Source organism: Podarcis erhardii (assembly GCF_964252035.2).
Source record: "Podarcis erhardii genome assembly, chromosome: 2".
Lineage (NCBI taxonomy): Eukaryota > Metazoa > Chordata > Lepidosauria > Squamata > Lacertidae > Podarcis > Podarcis erhardii.
The window spans coordinates 34675088-34693876 of record NC_138498.1 but is presented as its reverse complement, the minus strand read 5'-3'; the positions used below and the strand labels follow the sequence as shown (position 1 = coordinate 34693876).

Here is an 18789-nt window from a genome sequence, read left to right as displayed (position 1 = left end):
TTTTGCTCGTTTCCTAAATTGAGGCAGGCAACATCTCTCAACCTAACCTACTTTGCATGGCTATTGTGAAGATATAGAAGGAGGAATAAAGCTGGTGCAAAAGGGAACTTAGTGCTTGTATCCTAAGCATCAAAGTTTGCTTCCTTTAACCATAGTGATGTGTCATTGCACTATACAGTTTCGTATTTTTTCCTGGGTACCCCACCCCTGCATTTTAGTACAGTTCTAAGGTTTCAACTAGTCTTAGTCTAAGCTAGTTATTGCTTTTTTTCACCAATGCATAATCCCTATGTTCAGTTGCACTCCAGAAGGAGTTGATTTAGGCCTGTAGCCACAGGGGAGTGGGTGAGGTGCTGTGAAAAGAAGAGGGTTGTGTGTGTGTGTGTGTGTGTGTGTGTGTGTGTGTATATATATATATCTTTTTTAGTTTTATAGGTAAAATACTAAGGAGTCAGTATTTTCCCTAACTGCTCAGTTTAAAACAGCAACAATACTGGCTCCTACTTTATAGTGTTCTGCCCCAACTGCAAAACCACTAAGATCTGCCGGGATTTTTAAATGTTACAGAACAATGTTTATTTTATTAATAACGTGTTAAAATTATTGTTGATTTTATACCGCTCTCTTATAAACTTAGGCTGCCTTTAATATCTGTTTGTTTTGCCTTGATACTGGCCCCATCGCCATCAACCTTTTTGCTCCTTCCTCACAAGACAGTCAAGGCTATAATCCTGCACTCACTTACCTGGGTGCAAACCCCATGAAACACAAAGAGACCTACTTTGAGTAGCCATGTAGACCATTGTATTGTTTAGTTAACTATACAGTGAATTCTTCATGACTGCCTGGACTTCAGCTTACCTGCGGTGTGGTAGCATTTGCAGAAAATACCTTGCAAAGAATACCATATCTCAGGTGAAACCACCAGAGCAAAGAAGCACAAAGTAGCTTCCTGTCCCTCTCTGCTTGCCACCACACCCTTTCTGAACCTGCTCCAAAGGATTGGGGGAACCCCCAAAACAGATTTAGTGGGACTTGCAGGGAGATGAGAGGGAGGGGGCATTGCACTGTGCAGCCAGAAGTCCTTGCACTGGCAGTGCTACTTGTCTGGATACCACCCATTCTGTATGGCTGTATGGTCCATCTCTCTCTCTAGGAAAAGTCTAAGGCTAGACGTTTGGGAAAATTATATAATAGAAGAAGTATTTGTGTTCGAAACAGGTTACTCTCATCCACTTGTAATGTGAATATTAATTCCCAGTATGTTGCCAAATGTCTCATACACCATACAAGCAAAGTCAGGCTGTAGCAGCTCCATTTCCCTAAGCCTGTTGCTACTGTTTTTATGGCCAAAGGCTATCAGGGGTCAGCAAACTTTTTCAGCAAGGGGCCCTCAGTCCCTCAGACCTTGTGGGGGGCCGGACTATATTTTTTTGGGGGGAAATGAACGAATTCCTGTTCCCCACAAATAAACCAGAGATGCATTTTAAATAAAAGCACACATTCTACTCATGTCAAAACACCAGGCAGGCCCCATAAATAACCCAGAGATGCATTTTAAATAAAAGGACACATTCTACTCATGTAAAAACATGCTGATTCCCGGACCGTCCTTGGGCCGGATTTAGAAGGTGATTGGGCCGGATCCAGCCCCCAGGCCTTAGTTTGCCTACCCATGGCTATGAGCTAATAGTTACCAGCATGTGGAGGGACAGGGTCCAGGGTCCTGATAATCTGTGTTGTATTCTCCTGGCCCTGAATGGCCAGGAACTGTTGTTGTCGCTTTAGAGACCAATGATCCAACCAACCATTTATTTGTTAGCTGCTGCTAAAACTGTCTTGGTCAGGAAATGGAAATCAGATAAACTTCCTTTGATTATGGAGTGCCTACTGAAAACCTTCCGTACTGCTGAAATAGGGAAAAATGGACTGTCTCGCTTCGTAATGAGGGGAGGAAGCTGAGTGGCCAATGACTCTGTCAATATGTGGTGTCCGTTTATCGATTTCTGGACCAATTGTTGTAAGCAAGTCCCAACAAGTTATTGTGCAGAGAATGCTAATGTTGAGGAGAGGCTAGTGGGAAGGAAGGCAAAATGCCATCTGTTCTGCATCCGTCCCAAAGCCATTGGGATGTAGCTCAGGTGGGCGAGGGTGGAATCCAGTCCCATGTTTCACCCCAGCATTTACCTCTCAAATCACCAGCTCAGAGCACGTGCAAGTTCAGCGCAGTGGTTGCTGTAGGGCACCCTGATTCCTTACAGGTGGGCTGTGCACTGTGTAATTATTTTTGGCTTGCCTGCCTGTCACAGGATGTCAGCGACGGTTACTGTCACCTGCTCACGGGGAAATTTCTCTGAGCCTCGTTCTATGGCAGCACAACTTACATAAGACCAATATCATGTGTGATACTTACCTTGAGGGGTGGGAGAAGCCTTTAGGACATGATTAGGAACAATAAGGACCACCTTGGATCAGTCTCCTCACCTTCGCCATGCTCCATTAGTGCTCATTCCCCTGGCAACATGTGCTCCATAAAGCAATTCATGGAAATGTCCATCGCTGGCCACTAACAAGTTCTTGCTCTCCAGTCAAAAAGGGCCTCTGGGTTATTGACAGGAACTTGCTGCTGGGTCTCGCCAAATTAAAGCCATGATTTCTAGAAGAGCTAGTAGGGCGATGTCTCATCATGCGGAAGCTGATCCCTGTGGTGGCTGCAAGCAGACCCATCCGTAGCAGCCTATCTGTTACATGATGTAACAGTGGCAGAGGGAGAGCCCTGGTGAATCTTGCCACCACAAACCCACCCAAGCATGAGTCCGTGACAGTGGGGTGATAGCTATCGCCTGCATTTCCAGAGAAGCATCTTACCACATGGAAGTGAACATCAGAGGAAGGGGCCAGTCTATGGTGCAGTAAGATCATTTTAGTCTCTGAATTTCATGGTCTCAGGGTGGGGTGCTCCTTTAGATGGTAAAATGTATTCCTTCACTTCAACTTGTGGTCAGCCCCACCCTGATGCATTTGGGATTCCTCCTGCTTGTTTTGCTAAATGGGGAGGGGGGTTTGAACTTCTGCCCCAAAGGCCTCCCCCAATAGCATCACTGAAAGCCCACTTCCTGGCCAGGTGTTCCATTTTGTTAAACAAGTGCATATTCCTCTCATTTGAAGACCAACTCTGTCCCAGGTTGAGTTCAGTCTCCTGCTCCTCATATAATAGTGGTGGAAACAGGTGACACATCATTCGCTAACTGTTGTTGCATTGGAGTGAGGAAATAGCACCATGCAATGAGATCATGACACATATTTCAATGGCTATAGATTGAAGGTGAAGGAAAGCGAGATTAACACAGGGGTTGCCATTTTGGGAAGCCGCCCCCCACCATGTACTTTTCCACCTCTGTTCCACCCTATCAGCACACACACACACACACACACACACACACACGGCAGGAGCCCAATCAGATGCAACGGAACTGTTGTTCACATGTCCACTGCAAGAAAGTTGTGTGTGTGTGTGTGTGTGTGTGTGTGTGTGTGTGTGTGTAAGCAGAGAGGGTCAGCGGGCTGAACCTTCACCCATCCTCTGTGTTTCCTGGTTGCCTTGTTTGCTCCAGCTCCATTTCTCTGTTTCTGTTGGTCCAGGTTCCAGAGGTAAACCTGGAATTGGTGTGTGTGAGAGAGACTGAAACAGTGGACTACAGCCAAGTAAGGCAAAGGAGGCAAAAGGGCTCAATGCTCATGCCCTGCATGATCCTGTTGCTGCTAAAGGCTCCCCACTCTCAACCCCAAAGTTAAGCGTACATGGGAACAGGCACACGAAAAGAAATATGCCTCCCACCATCAATGGTGGGCTATCATGGCTGAGGGGGAAGTGTGAGCACGACAGCCCTGCCAATGCAGCAACTGAGGTGCTCTCCATGGTGCTGAACATTGTGCTCTATTGGGAAGGCCTTAAAACACAGAGAGAGAGCCATTATTTCCAGTGTTTCTGACAGTAACCCAGATCAGTGCCTCCCAACTTGCTAGCTGTTCACACAAGGCTTTCCAGCACGTTGATCCACACGGTCCCTTTGCTTACCACTGTTCAAAGTAGTGTAAGAGAAAGGCTGTGGTAGTCTTGTCATGTCTGTAGTGAGCAGGAAGAGAAGAGGAGAAGCTCCAGAAGGTGCCCCCTTCCCCCAGAAGAAGCTAATGCTCATAGGGAATGGACGTTGGTTATAACGTTGGTTGAGCTGCCTAATGTGTTTCCACAGTGTTTCCTCGGGGCCAAGAACAACAGGAGAAGTTCATTTAGAGCATTAGCATATTGCATCCCCTCCCTCCTTGCCAACCTCCTTCCATGTTGTGCGTCAGCAGCAGGTCACAAGTAAATGCTGCATGGATTACACACACGCGGCGACCTTTCTGAGCACCCAGGGCTTGCACGTTGAAGGAGAGGACGAGAAATGCTTTAATGCATGTGAAAGCATGCTCACCTTCCCCCCCCCCATCTAATTTATTTAAAATAAACTAAAATAATGTGAGCACTTCATTCAAAATGACACCAAGGCACAATCAAGCTCTTAAAAAGAGCAGGGGGGGAATGCTAATCACTGTTCCTCCCCACCCTTTAGCTAAACACCAAGTAATCATTTATATAGTTTCCATTTATAGCAATGCAAAAAAGAAGGTTACGCTGTTTCACCGTTCTCAACTGGATCTGATCAACAATTGAAATTTTGTTTTTCTATAAGCAGAATATTTTCATTTCAAGTGTTTTAATTCACTGATGCAAACACTGATCTCATAGGAATGCTGGCTCATTTTTATATTTTAGCATAGCATTTGAATACATTAAGGCATGATTATGGGGTTGCGTTTTGCAGCACAAATGTTGACTTTCTTGGGGACATTATAAATTGGGGTGGTCCTCCTGATGACCGTGCAGGATGAGGCTGATGGGAGCTGGAGTCCAGCATCATCTAGAGGGCCACAGGCACCCAGTCCCTATCATAAATAATCATCACCAACAGCTTGTTTCAGAATCAGTTCCATGTTTTTGAGCTTTATTGGAGTACTCTTAGGGGAAACTTGTTCGTTTTCACATCATATTGTTGGCGTTCTAGTTTTGCTGTCACATTTGCAGTAATGAAGTAGCACCTTCAGTTTTCATTAGCCGCATTTAGATTTAATGCTAATGTATGGCTTAGCATTACGTGCATGAGTGCCTCGCTTGTTCACTTCCTCCTCCCTGCCATCGTCTCCAGCGTGGCCACAAGGAGGAGATCGGAAGCTTTCGCTTCCATTTTAAATAAACTGGAGCTTTGCATTACAGCTGAACCTTAAGGTAAAGGGACCCCTGACCATTAGGTCCAGTCATGGCCGACTCTGGGGTTGCGGCGCTCATCTCGCTTTATTGGCTGAGGGAGCCGGCGTACAGCTTCCGGGTCATGTGGCCAGCACGACTAAGCCACTTCTGGTGAACCAGAGCAGCGCACGGAAACACCATTTACCTTCTGATTCAGTGTTCCTACCCCACCATTCTGCTGATGTACACCTCTGGATCAAGGAGTCTTCTGTCAGTAGAGGGGGCATGACCCTTTATAACAAGCCAGGGAAGCTTCAAGGAAGAAACCTTTGTTGAAAGCTAGATCTCCCCTTCCCCCATGGCAAGATAGTCTTCAAAATAGCCCCTGTGGTGGTATCTGAGAGATGGAAAGACCACATTCACTGGAACTCCAGGAGCTAAATGGTGAGCAGCTATCCAGGTTGTTTGATCTTCTCTCTTCTCTCTATCCAGGTTGTTTGGTCATCTTCCCTCAGGGCAAGATGGTATGGTCCTTAGGTAGTGGAAGTTGGGGGAGGGAAAGGCAAGGAGCAGAATGTCACCTACTGCCAAACTAGTGGTTTTAATGTTCTTTAGAGTGCTCATTTTTCAGGGGAGATCTTTCTTCAAGGTCCTAACTGATTTAGGTTTGATCTTGGCAATCTGTTTTCCTCATTTTCATCCAATCTTCGCTGCTGCTGCTGTCCTGGGATTATATACCTCTCTGAAACCCATTTGTTTTCTCCTTGCTCTTTCACTTGACAACCCCTATACCTCTGCTGCAAGCTCAGATTCCAAGGCAGGCCAGGTCCTCTTCAACCCACATTGACTATCTCAATTTGCCTGCTAAATCTTTCCTACGTGGTTTTGTCTGGCACTGCTTTGCATCCCTTTAGAAAACAATTATTTGGAAACTGCAGCAAAAAAATCTTGCTGAGTTTCCAAGTGAGTTTCTTTCAAAAAAAATAACAGAACACCTCTCCAACTCCAAACTATTTTGTAAATGTTTTAAAGATAAATACCAATCAGTTAATCTTGTCCTTAAGAGGGCCAGGCTGAGCCAAAGAGGGAGATTAGACAAATGAAAAATTCAGATGGATATCCAGCAAATACTGACTGAAAAACAGAGTATTCAACAAAGTCAATTCTCCATGTGATTTCCCCCCTCCCCCTTTGTGTTTTAATACTTGAAGGTTTGGTTCGGCTTTTAAAATAGAAACATACACAGAGGGCAAGAATGAACTCACTGACTGTTTAGGCTGATTGACTTGGCTAGGAAAATTTTGACCCTGCCAAATGTTGACTCAAATGAGCTTAAGTTCCCAAATGAAAATACTCTGGACCAGGCACAGGCAAACTCAGCCCTCCAGATGTTTTGGGACTACAACTCCCATCATCCCTAGCTAACAGGACCAGTGGTCAGAGATGATGGGAATTGTAGTCTCAAAACATCTGGAGGGCTGAGTTTGCCTTTGCCTGCTCTGGACCATGTTTCATTTGTGGATTGTGACATTCTCCATTGCTTTGTAAAACGGGATGTTCTGGAAATTGTGTTGTAGGTGGCAGAGCAACTGAGTCTTTTGAAAGTTATTGCTCTGTGCGTATGTATGGGTGTGTGCATTTGCCCAGATAGCAAGAGAATCAAATGTTCATGTAGGAAACAAGAACAGACCAGGAATAGCCATTAGGAACTGGGGGTGAAAGAGACCACTTGTAACAGCTGGCCCAGGCAAAGAGCAGCTGAGGCAGAACAGGAAATAAGTGCCAGAAGTGATGACACATCTTCTGCCTCTATATGTCATCATATAAAGATTGACTAATTGAGTTCCACAATAGACTTGCAGATTTTAATGGTGGGGTGTGTGCTTCCTGTTTTGAAATCGGAGAGCTCTGAGCTACAGAGAGAGTTCTGCTGATGCACCCGGGCTTATGCAGCAAGCAGGTGGCAAATCTGGAAGCAAAAGGAAGGTTTTGCACCTCACAGCTCATATTAAATTGGGAAAGGGTGAGTGTTGAGTGGCCATCAAGCCTGCTATTCAAGGTGTGTGAAAATAGCTAAGAAGTCAGTAATGACGGACTATTTATTTACTTTATTTTAAAAACTATTCATGTACCCCTTGTTACTAATCCATCTCTCTTCCCCTTTCCTAGGAGGCTGGCTCTGCCTTTCTACAGCTGGGTGTCTCAATTGAGCAGCAAATACAGGTGATCTTCAAAGTCCTGGAGGAATATGACTGGAGCTCCTTTGCCATTATCACCAGCCTATATCCTGGATACAGTGTCTTCTTGGATGTGATACGGTCCTTCACAGATGCCAGCTACTTTGGCTGGGAAATCCAAGATGTCCTCACCTTTGAGATGTCCCAGGATGGGAGCAACTCCAAGATCCAAAGGTTGCTGCGTCAGCTAGATGCTCAGGTGATGATTGTGTACTGTTCGCGAGAGGAGGCGGAATACCTCTTCCAAGTGGCAGAACAGGCTGGTTTGATTGGACCTGGCTATATCTGGATTGTGCCTAGCCTGACCGTGGGGAACATGGATGTCCCACCTGCCTCTTTCCCAATTGGCCTCATCAGTGTGGTCACGGAGAGCTGGAAAATGAGCCTGAGGCAAAAGGTCCGGGATGGTGTGGCTATCATCGCCCTCGGAGCAGAGAGCTATTTTAGGACCCATGGCTACCTTCCCATAGTGGGTAGAGACTGCAACAACAAGACACCTTCAAGTATACCCACAAACAACACCTTCTACAGGTCAGCCTGGGCAACAGCCTATTAATTAACACAATTTAAACCCTGTTGGCTACTGGTGTGCATTAGAAATTAGAATTTGATTTGCAGCAACCATTTGTAAGGAAGATTTTGTGCCTTGGTAGTTAGAGAGACTTTGGTTTTCATACACCTGAAAATTCTGCCATTTTCTGCAATCATAATCCTGCATTATGGCCCATTTTCTACAAATGCAATTCTCCACCTTATTTCACATTCCATTCCATTTTAAACAGGCATGGCTCCCCCCAGGTAATTCTGGGAGCTGTAGTTAAGTGTTCTGAGAGTTGTTAGCAGAGTCCTATCCCCGCCACAGAACTACAATTCTCAGAGTGATATAACTAACAGTGTCTCTTCACAGGGAACTCTGGGAATTGTAGCACAACAGTAAAGCTCACCCAAGAGTCATTGCGCTAGCAGACAAAGGATTTTGGATACCACCCCCTTTGATATTTTGAAGCTCTTTGCTATTCTTCTTTCTGTCGTTTGAGCCGATCACCATAGTTTCAAGTGGGTTGTGTGGTCACTGGTATAGCAGTGAAGAATGAGAGAGGGTGGGAGGGAGAAAGAAAGAGAGCCGAGGAAGTCTCAAGTGTTGTGAGTCAAGGGATGGCAAAAATCTAAAGTATGAAGAAAGCTAACTGAGTGAAACATTTTTTAATTTCCCGGTTTTAATGAACAGTTCTGGAGTGTGACACTCAATAATTGAGCAACGGCTTTAACTTGGGAGTTATGTAAATCTTGGGCTTTGCTACTAATGGGTACTTGCACAACCTTCAAGTCACTCTGTGGGTATAAATAATAGACAAATAAATGGGACTGGTGCTGGTGGAGGAGCCTGAAGATCATAACCTTGGAAGTATTAGATGTGGATGAGGGAGTCGGCTAGAAGGCAGCAGGGCAAGCGCAGGAGCCTTTCAGGAGGGAAGGATGATGAACCTGGATACATCCAATGAAGCTGAATCTTGGAAGATTCGGGGCAGACAAAAGAGCATCACAAAGCAGATTGCTGTGGAATTTGCTCCCACAAGGGGCAGTGATAGCCACCAACTTGGATGGCTAAGAGGATTGGACAAAAACCATGGAGGTTTAGTCTGTCAAGGCCACTAGACATAGCATGTTCTGCTTCCACTGTTGGAGGCAGTGATGCAGCGGCGGAGAAAGCCGATCAGGCTCCTGGGGCAGCTCACGTGCCCTGCACCCAGGGGTGGGGCCAGCCACCTGCAGGGGTGGGGCGAGCAGGGGCAGGATGCTCTGTGGGGTCTCTGAGGAGTCTGCCTGCCTCCTCCCACTCAGCCGCCCTACAACTGAGGGGGAGGCAGCAGGCAGACTGTTTGGGGCAGCGCGGAGCCTGCGGGCGCCCAAGCTACTGCGTCACTCCAGGAGAGATGCATGGCTCAGGCGTGCTGCAGGCCCCGCGGTGAGTGCCGCCTGGCATTTTGTCACCCCCTTCAGTGGTGACACCCGGGGCGTAGAGCTGGAAGGGGTCCTGAGGGTCATCTAGCCCAATCCTCTGCAGTGTAGGAATCTGAACCCACAACATGAAACCATACCAGATCCTGGTCTGCTTTGCAAATGTGCTCGCATTTTTATTGCTGCCGTGTGCTCTCCCCATAAGACCACCTGCGAGAAGGCTTTTCTACTAAATTCTTTCTAATTCGCCCTTGCATCTCTTGGGGAAAGCAATGTCTGAGCTCATAGGGAGGCGTAGGCATTTTCGGTAAAATGCACTTTCACCATCTTGCTCTGAACTGATGAGGCCTGGGTGGTTGTTGCAAGGTCAGCATGTGAGAGAGACGGAAGGGGAAAAGTTTTCTCTCAAAGGAAGACAAATGGAGCACATTGCACTGATGAAATGGGGGGGACTTCTCGCTTGCCCTTTCCCTCCTGGCAACATCAAAGTGCTTTTTGTTTCCTCCCGACAGGCATTTGCTCAACGTGACGTGGGAAAACAGGGACTTCTCCTTCAATGATGATGGCTTCCTGGTGAGGCCCACCTTGGTGGTGATCTCATTGAACCGGCATCGGCTCTGGGAGATGGTGAGGGCTCCTTTTTATTTTTCTGGGCAGCCTTCTCTGTGAGTGGAGGCACAGTCTCCCTTCCTGCCAGTGTAGTGTAGTGGTTAAGAGCAGTAGACTCGTAATCTGGTGAATCGGATTCGCGTCTCCGCTCCTCCACATGCAGCTGCTGGGTGACCTTGGGCTAGTCACACTTCCCTGAAGTCTCTCAGCCTCACTCACCTCACAGAGTGTTTGTTGTGGGGGAGGAAGGGAAAGGAGATTGTTAGCCGCTTTGAGACTCCTTCAGGTAGTGATAAAGCAGGATATCAAATCCAAACTCTTCTTCATCTTCTTCTTCTGCAGGAGGGTCTACCCACCATTCAAGCTCCAGGCTCTCCTGCTTTAAGAGTTTTAGGGTGACACATACCAGTGCTTGTGGAGGGGAGGAAGGGAAGGAGAAAATCAATGAAAGAGGGGTCTTGGCTTTAAACCAGGAGCCAAAGGCAACCCTCCAAGTCTCTCTATACCTAGACCTCAGAACTCCCCCTAAGCCACAATCCTCACTTTCCCCAAGTGTTTTTACTTGGCTGAAATGTTCCCTTCAACTCTGATATTGCTTCTTGCTTGTCAGAATGGAGGATCGTGTGTGTGTGTGTGTGTGTGTGTGTGTGTGTGTGTGTGTGTGTGCAGAAACTGCAAAATTTGCACCCATTGCTCCACCCACTTTTGTCTCTGGCCCTGCTCCCTGCTGGCATGGGACCCTCAGAATCTTGCCCAGAAGGGACTGTGGCCCTTGGGCTGCAAAAAGAGTTCCCTGCCTCTGCTTTAAACCAAAGAATGACTTGGAAGCCCCCAAGTTCTGCTTCCTGTTGCCTTTCCCAGTTGTGCTTTGTGCTCCTCCCGGCTCCTGCCATCGAGGTGATGACTTAACTGTATGATTAAAAGCTGGAAACGACGCCTTCTTCAGGATCTGCATGGCAATCCAATTTCATTTCATAAACAAATGGAAGCACCATGAAATGAAATGAAATTTGGGATTCATTTATTCAGTGTTACACAACTAATTTATTTAATTTGCGGCACCTTGGTAATGTATCACATGCTACGGGGGCGCATAGCTCAGTTGGAGAAAGAGGGCGGCAATGCCCTTGTTTGCGCGAGATTACTTTGTAGTTTCGTTCATGTGGAATTGAATTAAAAAACAGATCTGGACAAATTATGTGAAGGCAAATTGGCTTAAGTGAGTTACAGATCAGAGATGAGGGCAACTGCGAAGCTTGTCAATCAGTTGCGTTCATCAGAAGTTGAAAACAAATTGGAACCCTTGTGGCAGGTGTGGCTAACCCACGGCCCTCCAGATGTTATACTCCAACATCAGTCAGCCCCAGCTAGCATGACATGGGGTTGGGGTGATGGGGGTTACAGTCCAACAGTATCTAGAGGCCCACAGGTTAGCTGGCTTATGGGATGAAACCACTGATATCCAGTGTCCTCACTCAGGTATACAATAGGAGCTCTCCAAAATGCTGCACAATAGTGAAGGGAAATTTAAGTAACTTGATTCCCGTGAATTCCAATACAGAGTGACTTGATCCACACCTCCTGGACTGGAACATAATTACCTTCATATTTTGCACTTCTCTGAACTTTTTGATACAGTTCTTGACTCGGAGAAAAGTACCAAAATGCATTAAAAGGGAATATTTTAAGATAAAGTGCATTTAGAAATGTGTGTATTGAGATAAAACAGAATTTAAATAGGGCGGTTTGTGTTTTTTTTGAGAATAGGTATTATAAATTGAATATTCTTTTTTAAGCCACAGTTTAATGTGGAAACAGAATATAGAGCAGAGTTGTGACCGAACACATGCAAAATTGACATGGAGCAGAAATAGACTTACCCATCTCTACCTCAGAGGGAGAAAGGGCAAAAGATAGAACAAAGTTCTGTTTTTAGATGGTTTGATATCCTGCTATAGACACTGAACGTTAATTCCCCACCAGTATTTACATTTTGTGTGAGACTCTTCATTCTTTTGTCTAGTCCACAGGTCAAGTCCTACTGTTAGCCAGAGTGAGGCGGCCCCCTCAGGCAGATGATTTTGCGTGTCGGGAAAGGGCAGGAAATTGTTAGTTGTTCCATTTATTATTGGGGCATTTTTATGGTCTGGGATAGGGGAAAGGCCCTTGTCAGTTTCCTGCCTTAAAATAACTTAATTGGCCTCGGATACTGTGCTGCTTGGGGTAGAAAGGGCACCATTTTCTGCAAAATGTCACAGGGACATGCAAAGCTACCTTATACTGAGTCAGATCATTGGTCCATCTAGTTCAGTACTGTCAAAACTGACTGGCTGTGGCTTTCCAGATGGGAACCTGAGGATTCCAGCGTCTTCGATTGGCCCTGTATAGTCAGGATTATAGTCAGGATTAATTTTGGGTCATCCACGGTTACTGGCTTCATTTATCCTTGCATGGTTTTACCAGTTAGGAATGTTCCAGTAAGTGTAGGCTCTTGAACAGTGCCATAGGCCCAGTTTTGTGTCAGAATGTTCCAGAATCTGCCATTCCCCTGGCCTTATTAGACTGTGCTGGGTGTCCATACATGCAACCAAATCCTACTGCTGATTGGAGAACTGGCATTGTCTCCCTGCTCCATGGTTGGACGTTTTAAGCATTTGAGACTGGGCCATTTTCTCTCTTCAGAAGTGGCGAAACCTAAGGGAGGAAAATAGAGCCAGTTGCTTGTGATGGCCAAGTGTGTGTGTGTGTGTGTGTGTGTGTGTGTGTGTGTGTGTGTGTGATTATTCTATCCGACAAACATGTGTTACTAAATATTTCTGGTTGGGTTTTCTATTCTTTTTGGAAGAGTGCCATAAGTACTTTGGCCGAGATGAAAGCTACCAGTGGAATAATATTAGTGTTAATTAAGTCAACCCTGCTGTTTGAGTAAATGTTTTCCATTGACACTTTTCCTTTATGATATGACTGGTTAGGGCTGTTAAAATGCTCTCTCGTGTATCATAGCAATTATTACTATTGCTTTGTCAATACTTCTCTTAAGAAACCAAGAGTACAATGCTATAAACACAGTCGATACAACTGCATTTGCAGTGTTAGGATGGACTTGTCCTAATATTCTCTCATTGAAGGTATTGAGGGAACTACCAAATAGCATATAAAGAGAACACATCTATCTTTTCAAACAACAATAAGCCTTTATCCCATCCATCCTAGTTTGCTGCATTCCTTTTGTGTTTCTAAGAGCAAAATCAAGTTTGAAAGGTATAGTTTGAATTCACCAAGTCTGCATACATACCATACATTTAAAGTCTGTTCCCCACCCACCAAAAGGAATATTGGGAACTGCAATTTACCCCTTGCGGAGTCACAGTTTGTAACAAACTACTGTTTCTAGAATTCTTTTGAGCTGTGGGTGGGAGAATGTGCTAAATGTGCTTTAAATGTATGGTGTGTACACAGCCTTAAACCTGCATGCCTCAGATTAAACATGGCAACTTCAGAAATTAGATAACTACATTCTATAATTTCATTCTAAAAATTCATTTTTTGAGGAGGGATGGATAAATAAATAGTTTTCAGTTGATAATGTTCAAGTTTCAGTAGTGAAAGTAGCCAAGATTACCACCTAAATGCTAAGTGTGTAAAAATGTACACTATATGATTTTTCTATGAAATTTGGTTTAAATAGCCTGGCTTTAAAATGTGGCACATCCGATGAATTGGTTGTTGCTATCTGAGCCTACCAGGATGCTGAGATAATCTCTGGAGGTCCTAATTTGGTGCCCCAATTGATATAGATATGGTGGGCTGGTCACTGAGGAGGATAGGCTTTTGTGATGCTTTGCTGGTGTCATTTCAACATCAGTTGAAAAAACTTTTTCATTCCTGCAGACGTTTTAGCTCAAGGATAATTTAGGGGTCAAGTTGCTCACAATGTACTTGGGGTGAGCTTTGTGAGCCCTGAGACTCATCTTTCTGAGCAGGTCCTGGCAACATCTCTAATGTCAAGTGATTGATGCTTGACTTGGACCACACTTCGATCTTATCAATTTATTGCAAAGCTTTTGTTATCACAGTATATAAATAGACATAAAAATAAACTCTAATAAAAATGTAATTTCAGTAAGATCACAATAACCTGAGTAGATTTTAAAAATTCGGAATCCTAGCCACCACCACCCCTTTTTGCATTTTATGGAAAGCAACAACTCTGTGCCATTGCATCCTTTCCCTTTTTGCAACTTTGATCTAGCAAGGTTTTGACCCATCATTCCTTGAGATACCCAGGATTGAGATACCCAGGATTGGTTTCTGTAATAATCACTTTTGGGATGATTACAGAACTATAAAAGAGCAAGAGCTTTTTAGTGGAGTGGTCCTTTTAATCCATGTCATGGGAATCTCCTTACTCATGGATACAAGGTTTGATTTCTCCAGGGAAGTACAGTTGTACCTTGGTTTTTGAACAGCTTAGTCCCTGAACGTTTTGGTTCCCGAACGCCGCAAACCCGGAATTGACTGTTCCAGTTTGCAAGCTATTTTTGGAAGCCGAATGTTCGACGGGGCTTCCGCGGCTTCTGATTGGCTGCAGGAGCTTCCTGGAGCCAATCAGAAGCTGCGCTTTGGTTTTCAAACATTTTGGAAGTCGAATGGACTTCTGGAACAGATTCTGTTCAACTTCCGATGTACGACTGTAGTTCACATTCTAGCCTCCAAGCTTCCTGGGGAGTGTGATATCCAGCTAAGTAACAGGTTGACCACGGAGAGCTCAGATGAGGAGCAGCAGACCTAGAGTTAACAGTGGGGCCATAGAGTGTGCTCTGTCTGGTTACTGGAGCCAGACAGCTGACCCAGAGCAAAAGAAAATCTCTCCACACAATGCTCTGTTTAAAACCTAAGTTCCTCCTGCCTGGAGTTATAGCTAGTTTGTGTTCAATCTCTGTAAATAAATAAGAGCCTCTATAGCCAATTACTGCCGGGCCATTTCAAAATCTGGCTCATTTGAAACTAATATCACAAATTCTATTTCCAAAATGACTGTTATCTCCTGAAGTCAGTTGCAGCGGGAGTGTGATCCCCCCCCCCCACAAAAAATCATCTCCATTCAATCAGGGAAACAGAAATAAAACATCTGTCTTCTGTATCCATACAAAACATACTGAATGCTAACTGCCCTTCCAATTGCTCTGTTGGCTTGTCATCAAGTTGCTTGGCAAATTGTTCTAGGTTGGGACTGCCTGGAAGCTGCCAATCTCTGCCGCCTCCCCAGTCATTTCCTGTGCCCCGGGGGGCCTGTGTTGACTTCTGGGTCCGTTTCACGGTGTTTGGTTTCCTATGAGCTGCACAGAGACCTGGCTCTGTCCTATGTTCTCCTCCCCTGTCAGTCTTATAGTCATTTGCAGCAGAAATTTCCTGCTGACAACAGGCTATTTAGGACAGCACACCCGGGGTGTCAAAGGTGTGTACATGGCTGAGGGCCTCGTTTTGCTTGGTTCAAACTGTGTCCCTTGCTTTCTGCCCATTGCACAGGTGGGGAAATGGGAGAAGGGCATCATCCACATGAAATACCCGGTGTGGCCACGTTACGGATCCTTCCTGCAGCCCATGGCCGACAGCCACCACCTCACAGTAGCCACCCTGGAGGAACGGCCCTTTGTCATTGTGGAGAAGACGGACCCAACCACCGGAGTGTGTGTCCGCAACACCGTCCCCTGCCGGGAACAGGCCAACCACACAAAGAGGTAAATAGGAAAGCAGTTAAGGGGTGGGGGACTGCAACAAGGATTTCTGGGACACACTTAGCACAAGTCTATATTTAGGGTTGGTTTGCGGATATGGGGTGCCTTTTGAGCATTGAGCTCCCTGCTGCCTCCCCCCACTGACCAACTCCCCAGCATAACCCTGCAGCAGGGTTAACCAACATGGCGCCTTTCCATTGCTGCTAGTCTACAAGCTCCTGACCATCAGCCACAATGTCTAGGACTGATGGGAGTGGATGTCCACCAACCTCTGGAGGAAGCCATGTGGGCCCCCTCCGCCCCATAGGCCTTCCCATTGTAGCTGAAATAGGGCAGTATCCCAACTCCTGCATCTCTATAGCTCAGATATTTCCACTTGTGCAGTGGGACATCCCATGCCCTCCCTAAAATTGCTTTGGAGGGTTGGGGGAACCCCTGGAACAGATTTAAGGGGCACATGGGAGAGTGGGTGGTGGTTTGGAGTGGGAACTTTTGCACTGACAAGACTTACTGCTGCTTTGAGAACAGCCCGCAGGGTTCTTTCTTTCTTAACAAAGGGTTCACGTTGTGGGCCGCTATCATTCACCTTTATGCCTTTTTTCTCATCATAAAGAATATTCAGCAAGGCAGCCATGATCATGTTTCAATTCAGTGGCTTGATCAGATGGCCAGATGTGGAACTCAGATGTCCACATTTTTGGAGAATTCATAAAGGGGTTGATAACCCTTTGCATAATAACCTTTGGGGTTGCTTCTTCAATGGCATGAACATTCCAGCAGGGTCCGTGGTTCAGCTGGTAGCACCTTATGCAGCAGACTCAATTCTTGTTGCCCTGGTGTTCTCTGTACCAATCCTCTGCCATGTGCTGACAAGTCCTTCAGCTGCTATGTTCATATTTATTTATTTCCCTCCCTCCCTCCCTCCCTCCCTCCCTCCCTCCCTCTCTCTACCCTCAGGTCTCGGGGCCATAGCTGTCAACTTTTCCCTTTTCTTGTGAGGAATCCTATTCAGAATAAGGGAATTTCCCTTTTAAAAAGGGAAACATTGACAGCTATGCTCAGGGCGCTTCACAGGATAAAATCAGAATATAAAACCACAAAATACGCAACCAAAATAAAAACAACAACCCAATAATCACACCCACACACCCACACCCCATTTTAAAAGAGCATAGTAGTCTTGGGACGAGGTGCTTGCACTTCAAATAGCTTAGTTGCGAGTAGGGCTTGGCGATATCTGGTTTTCAGCATTGCGATATATCACCAGCTAAACATTGCACTATGCCAATATATCGCAATGTCTATAATAAGGATGGGAACTATGTAGAAGCAAACACGAGTCTACCAACTCAAATAATGCCAGCATCATAAGCCGTAGATGCTGAAAGTTCGGCTTAAGCCTATTCGAAGTTTCTTGGCTCCTCAGTATAAACTGGACAAGCATATCATGTTTGAAGCAGTCTGCCTGGCACTGACTTGCTTGCCCACCCACCACTCCTGCTGACCCAAAACCACAGAAACGACCCTCTGACTTTGTATGGATGTCTGAAATGGGGACCCTTTGCTGGCTCTGTGTGAAGCAAGAAGATCAAACTTGTCATACCCTCTGCAGTCTCCAGAGCAGATCAGAGCCTGTGACTCTCTTTTCTGTATCTGTGGGAAACATAATTAACTTTCCAAGACAAAAGGTGGCTGTGTGAGTCCGAGAGAGGCAAGCCACCTGAAGCATGGAGGGGCAAGAAGATGGACAAATTCACTGGTGTGCTGACTGTCTTTTGATTCAGTTGCAAAGCTGAGAGGAAGCTGCTGGGAGTCTTCTTTTTATATGATGCCTTCCTTCATCCTTCTTGACTCTGAGTGTGTGAGTGATAAAGTTATCCTTCCTGCTGCCTGCCCAAGGAATATGAGAATCTGCCCCCGGCAGGGCCCCAGAGAAGTGTGCTCAATATCCAGAACCACAAAAGAAGCACATCAGGACTTGACATATTTTAATTTACATCACACAATTAATTGAATTTGCATAAAAATTACACAAACATGATGGATGCTGGGCCACTGGCTGGAGGAATCGTTGCCGTTAGTTTGAAATGCCATTTGTTTGCTTCCCAGGGTGGCACTAGAAGTGGGAGTCATCTTGATGGATGAAAATGATTATCAGTCAATGGAGATCTCAGAGGTTTTTTTTTTTTTTTTACTTCTGAAAAATTTAGCAGGGAAAACAGAGAAGTTACCTTGAGTGTTCCTGGCTGGCTGAGTCTTGGGAATCAGAGCATTCTTATTGTTTCTTTTCTTTTTCTGTTTTTTTTTTTTAAATTTACTGTTATATATTTAAATACAGAAATAACAAAAAAGAGAAAACAACTTGTATGCAAATCTCAATGCATCATAGTTACATCTGCTATGTATCATATCCTTACAGTGAGTAAGGCAATTTTAAGAACCAGGTAGTCAGAAATTAAGATAAACCTCCGTTTTGCTAAATGATAGCAAGATTATCAAATGAGATTATTTTTGTGTTTACTTTAAATTATCTTCTCCTTCCATAATAAGGGTCACTGTGTTTTTAATAGTTGCATAACAAAGTCAAATTCAGTTCAGCGCACCTTTTCCTATCATTGCATTGGAAAATCTTCACTTGCTGAATTTCTCTTGGACTTGCAGCTTTCAAAGACAAAGAAACTAAAAATGCTGGCAACTGTAGTGTAGCAAGGATCCCAGTGAGAAATGCTGCTTCCTCTAAACCAGTGTTTCCCAAACTTGGGTCTCCTGCTGTTTTTGGACTACAGCTCCCATCAACCCTAGCTATCAAGACCAGTGGTCAGGGATGATGGGAGTTGTAGTCCCAAAAACATCTGGAGGGACGAGTTTGCCTATGCCTGCACTAGGTGATACTTTAAATTGTAGTCCAAAAACAGTGGGAGACCCAAGTTAGGGAAACACTGCTCCAAACAGAGGTGGG

The 18789-nt window shown here is 45.2% G+C and overlaps 1 protein-coding gene across 2 annotated transcripts in view; it reads left to right on the top strand.

The window, feature by feature from the left end:
- GRIN2C (glutamate ionotropic receptor NMDA type subunit 2C) overlaps positions 1 to 18789 on the top strand; it is a 92258-nt gene that overhangs the window by 33641 nt on the left and 39828 nt on the right. For both annotated transcript variants that reach the window (XM_081850682.1, XM_081850681.1), the window contains exons 3-5: positions 7457 to 8055; positions 9996 to 10110; positions 15622 to 15833. In XM_081850682.1, the coding sequence (XP_081706808.1) occupies positions 7457 to 8055; positions 9996 to 10110; positions 15622 to 15833 (926 nt within the window). The remainder of the gene's footprint in view (positions 1 to 7456; positions 8056 to 9995; positions 10111 to 15621; positions 15834 to 18789) is intronic.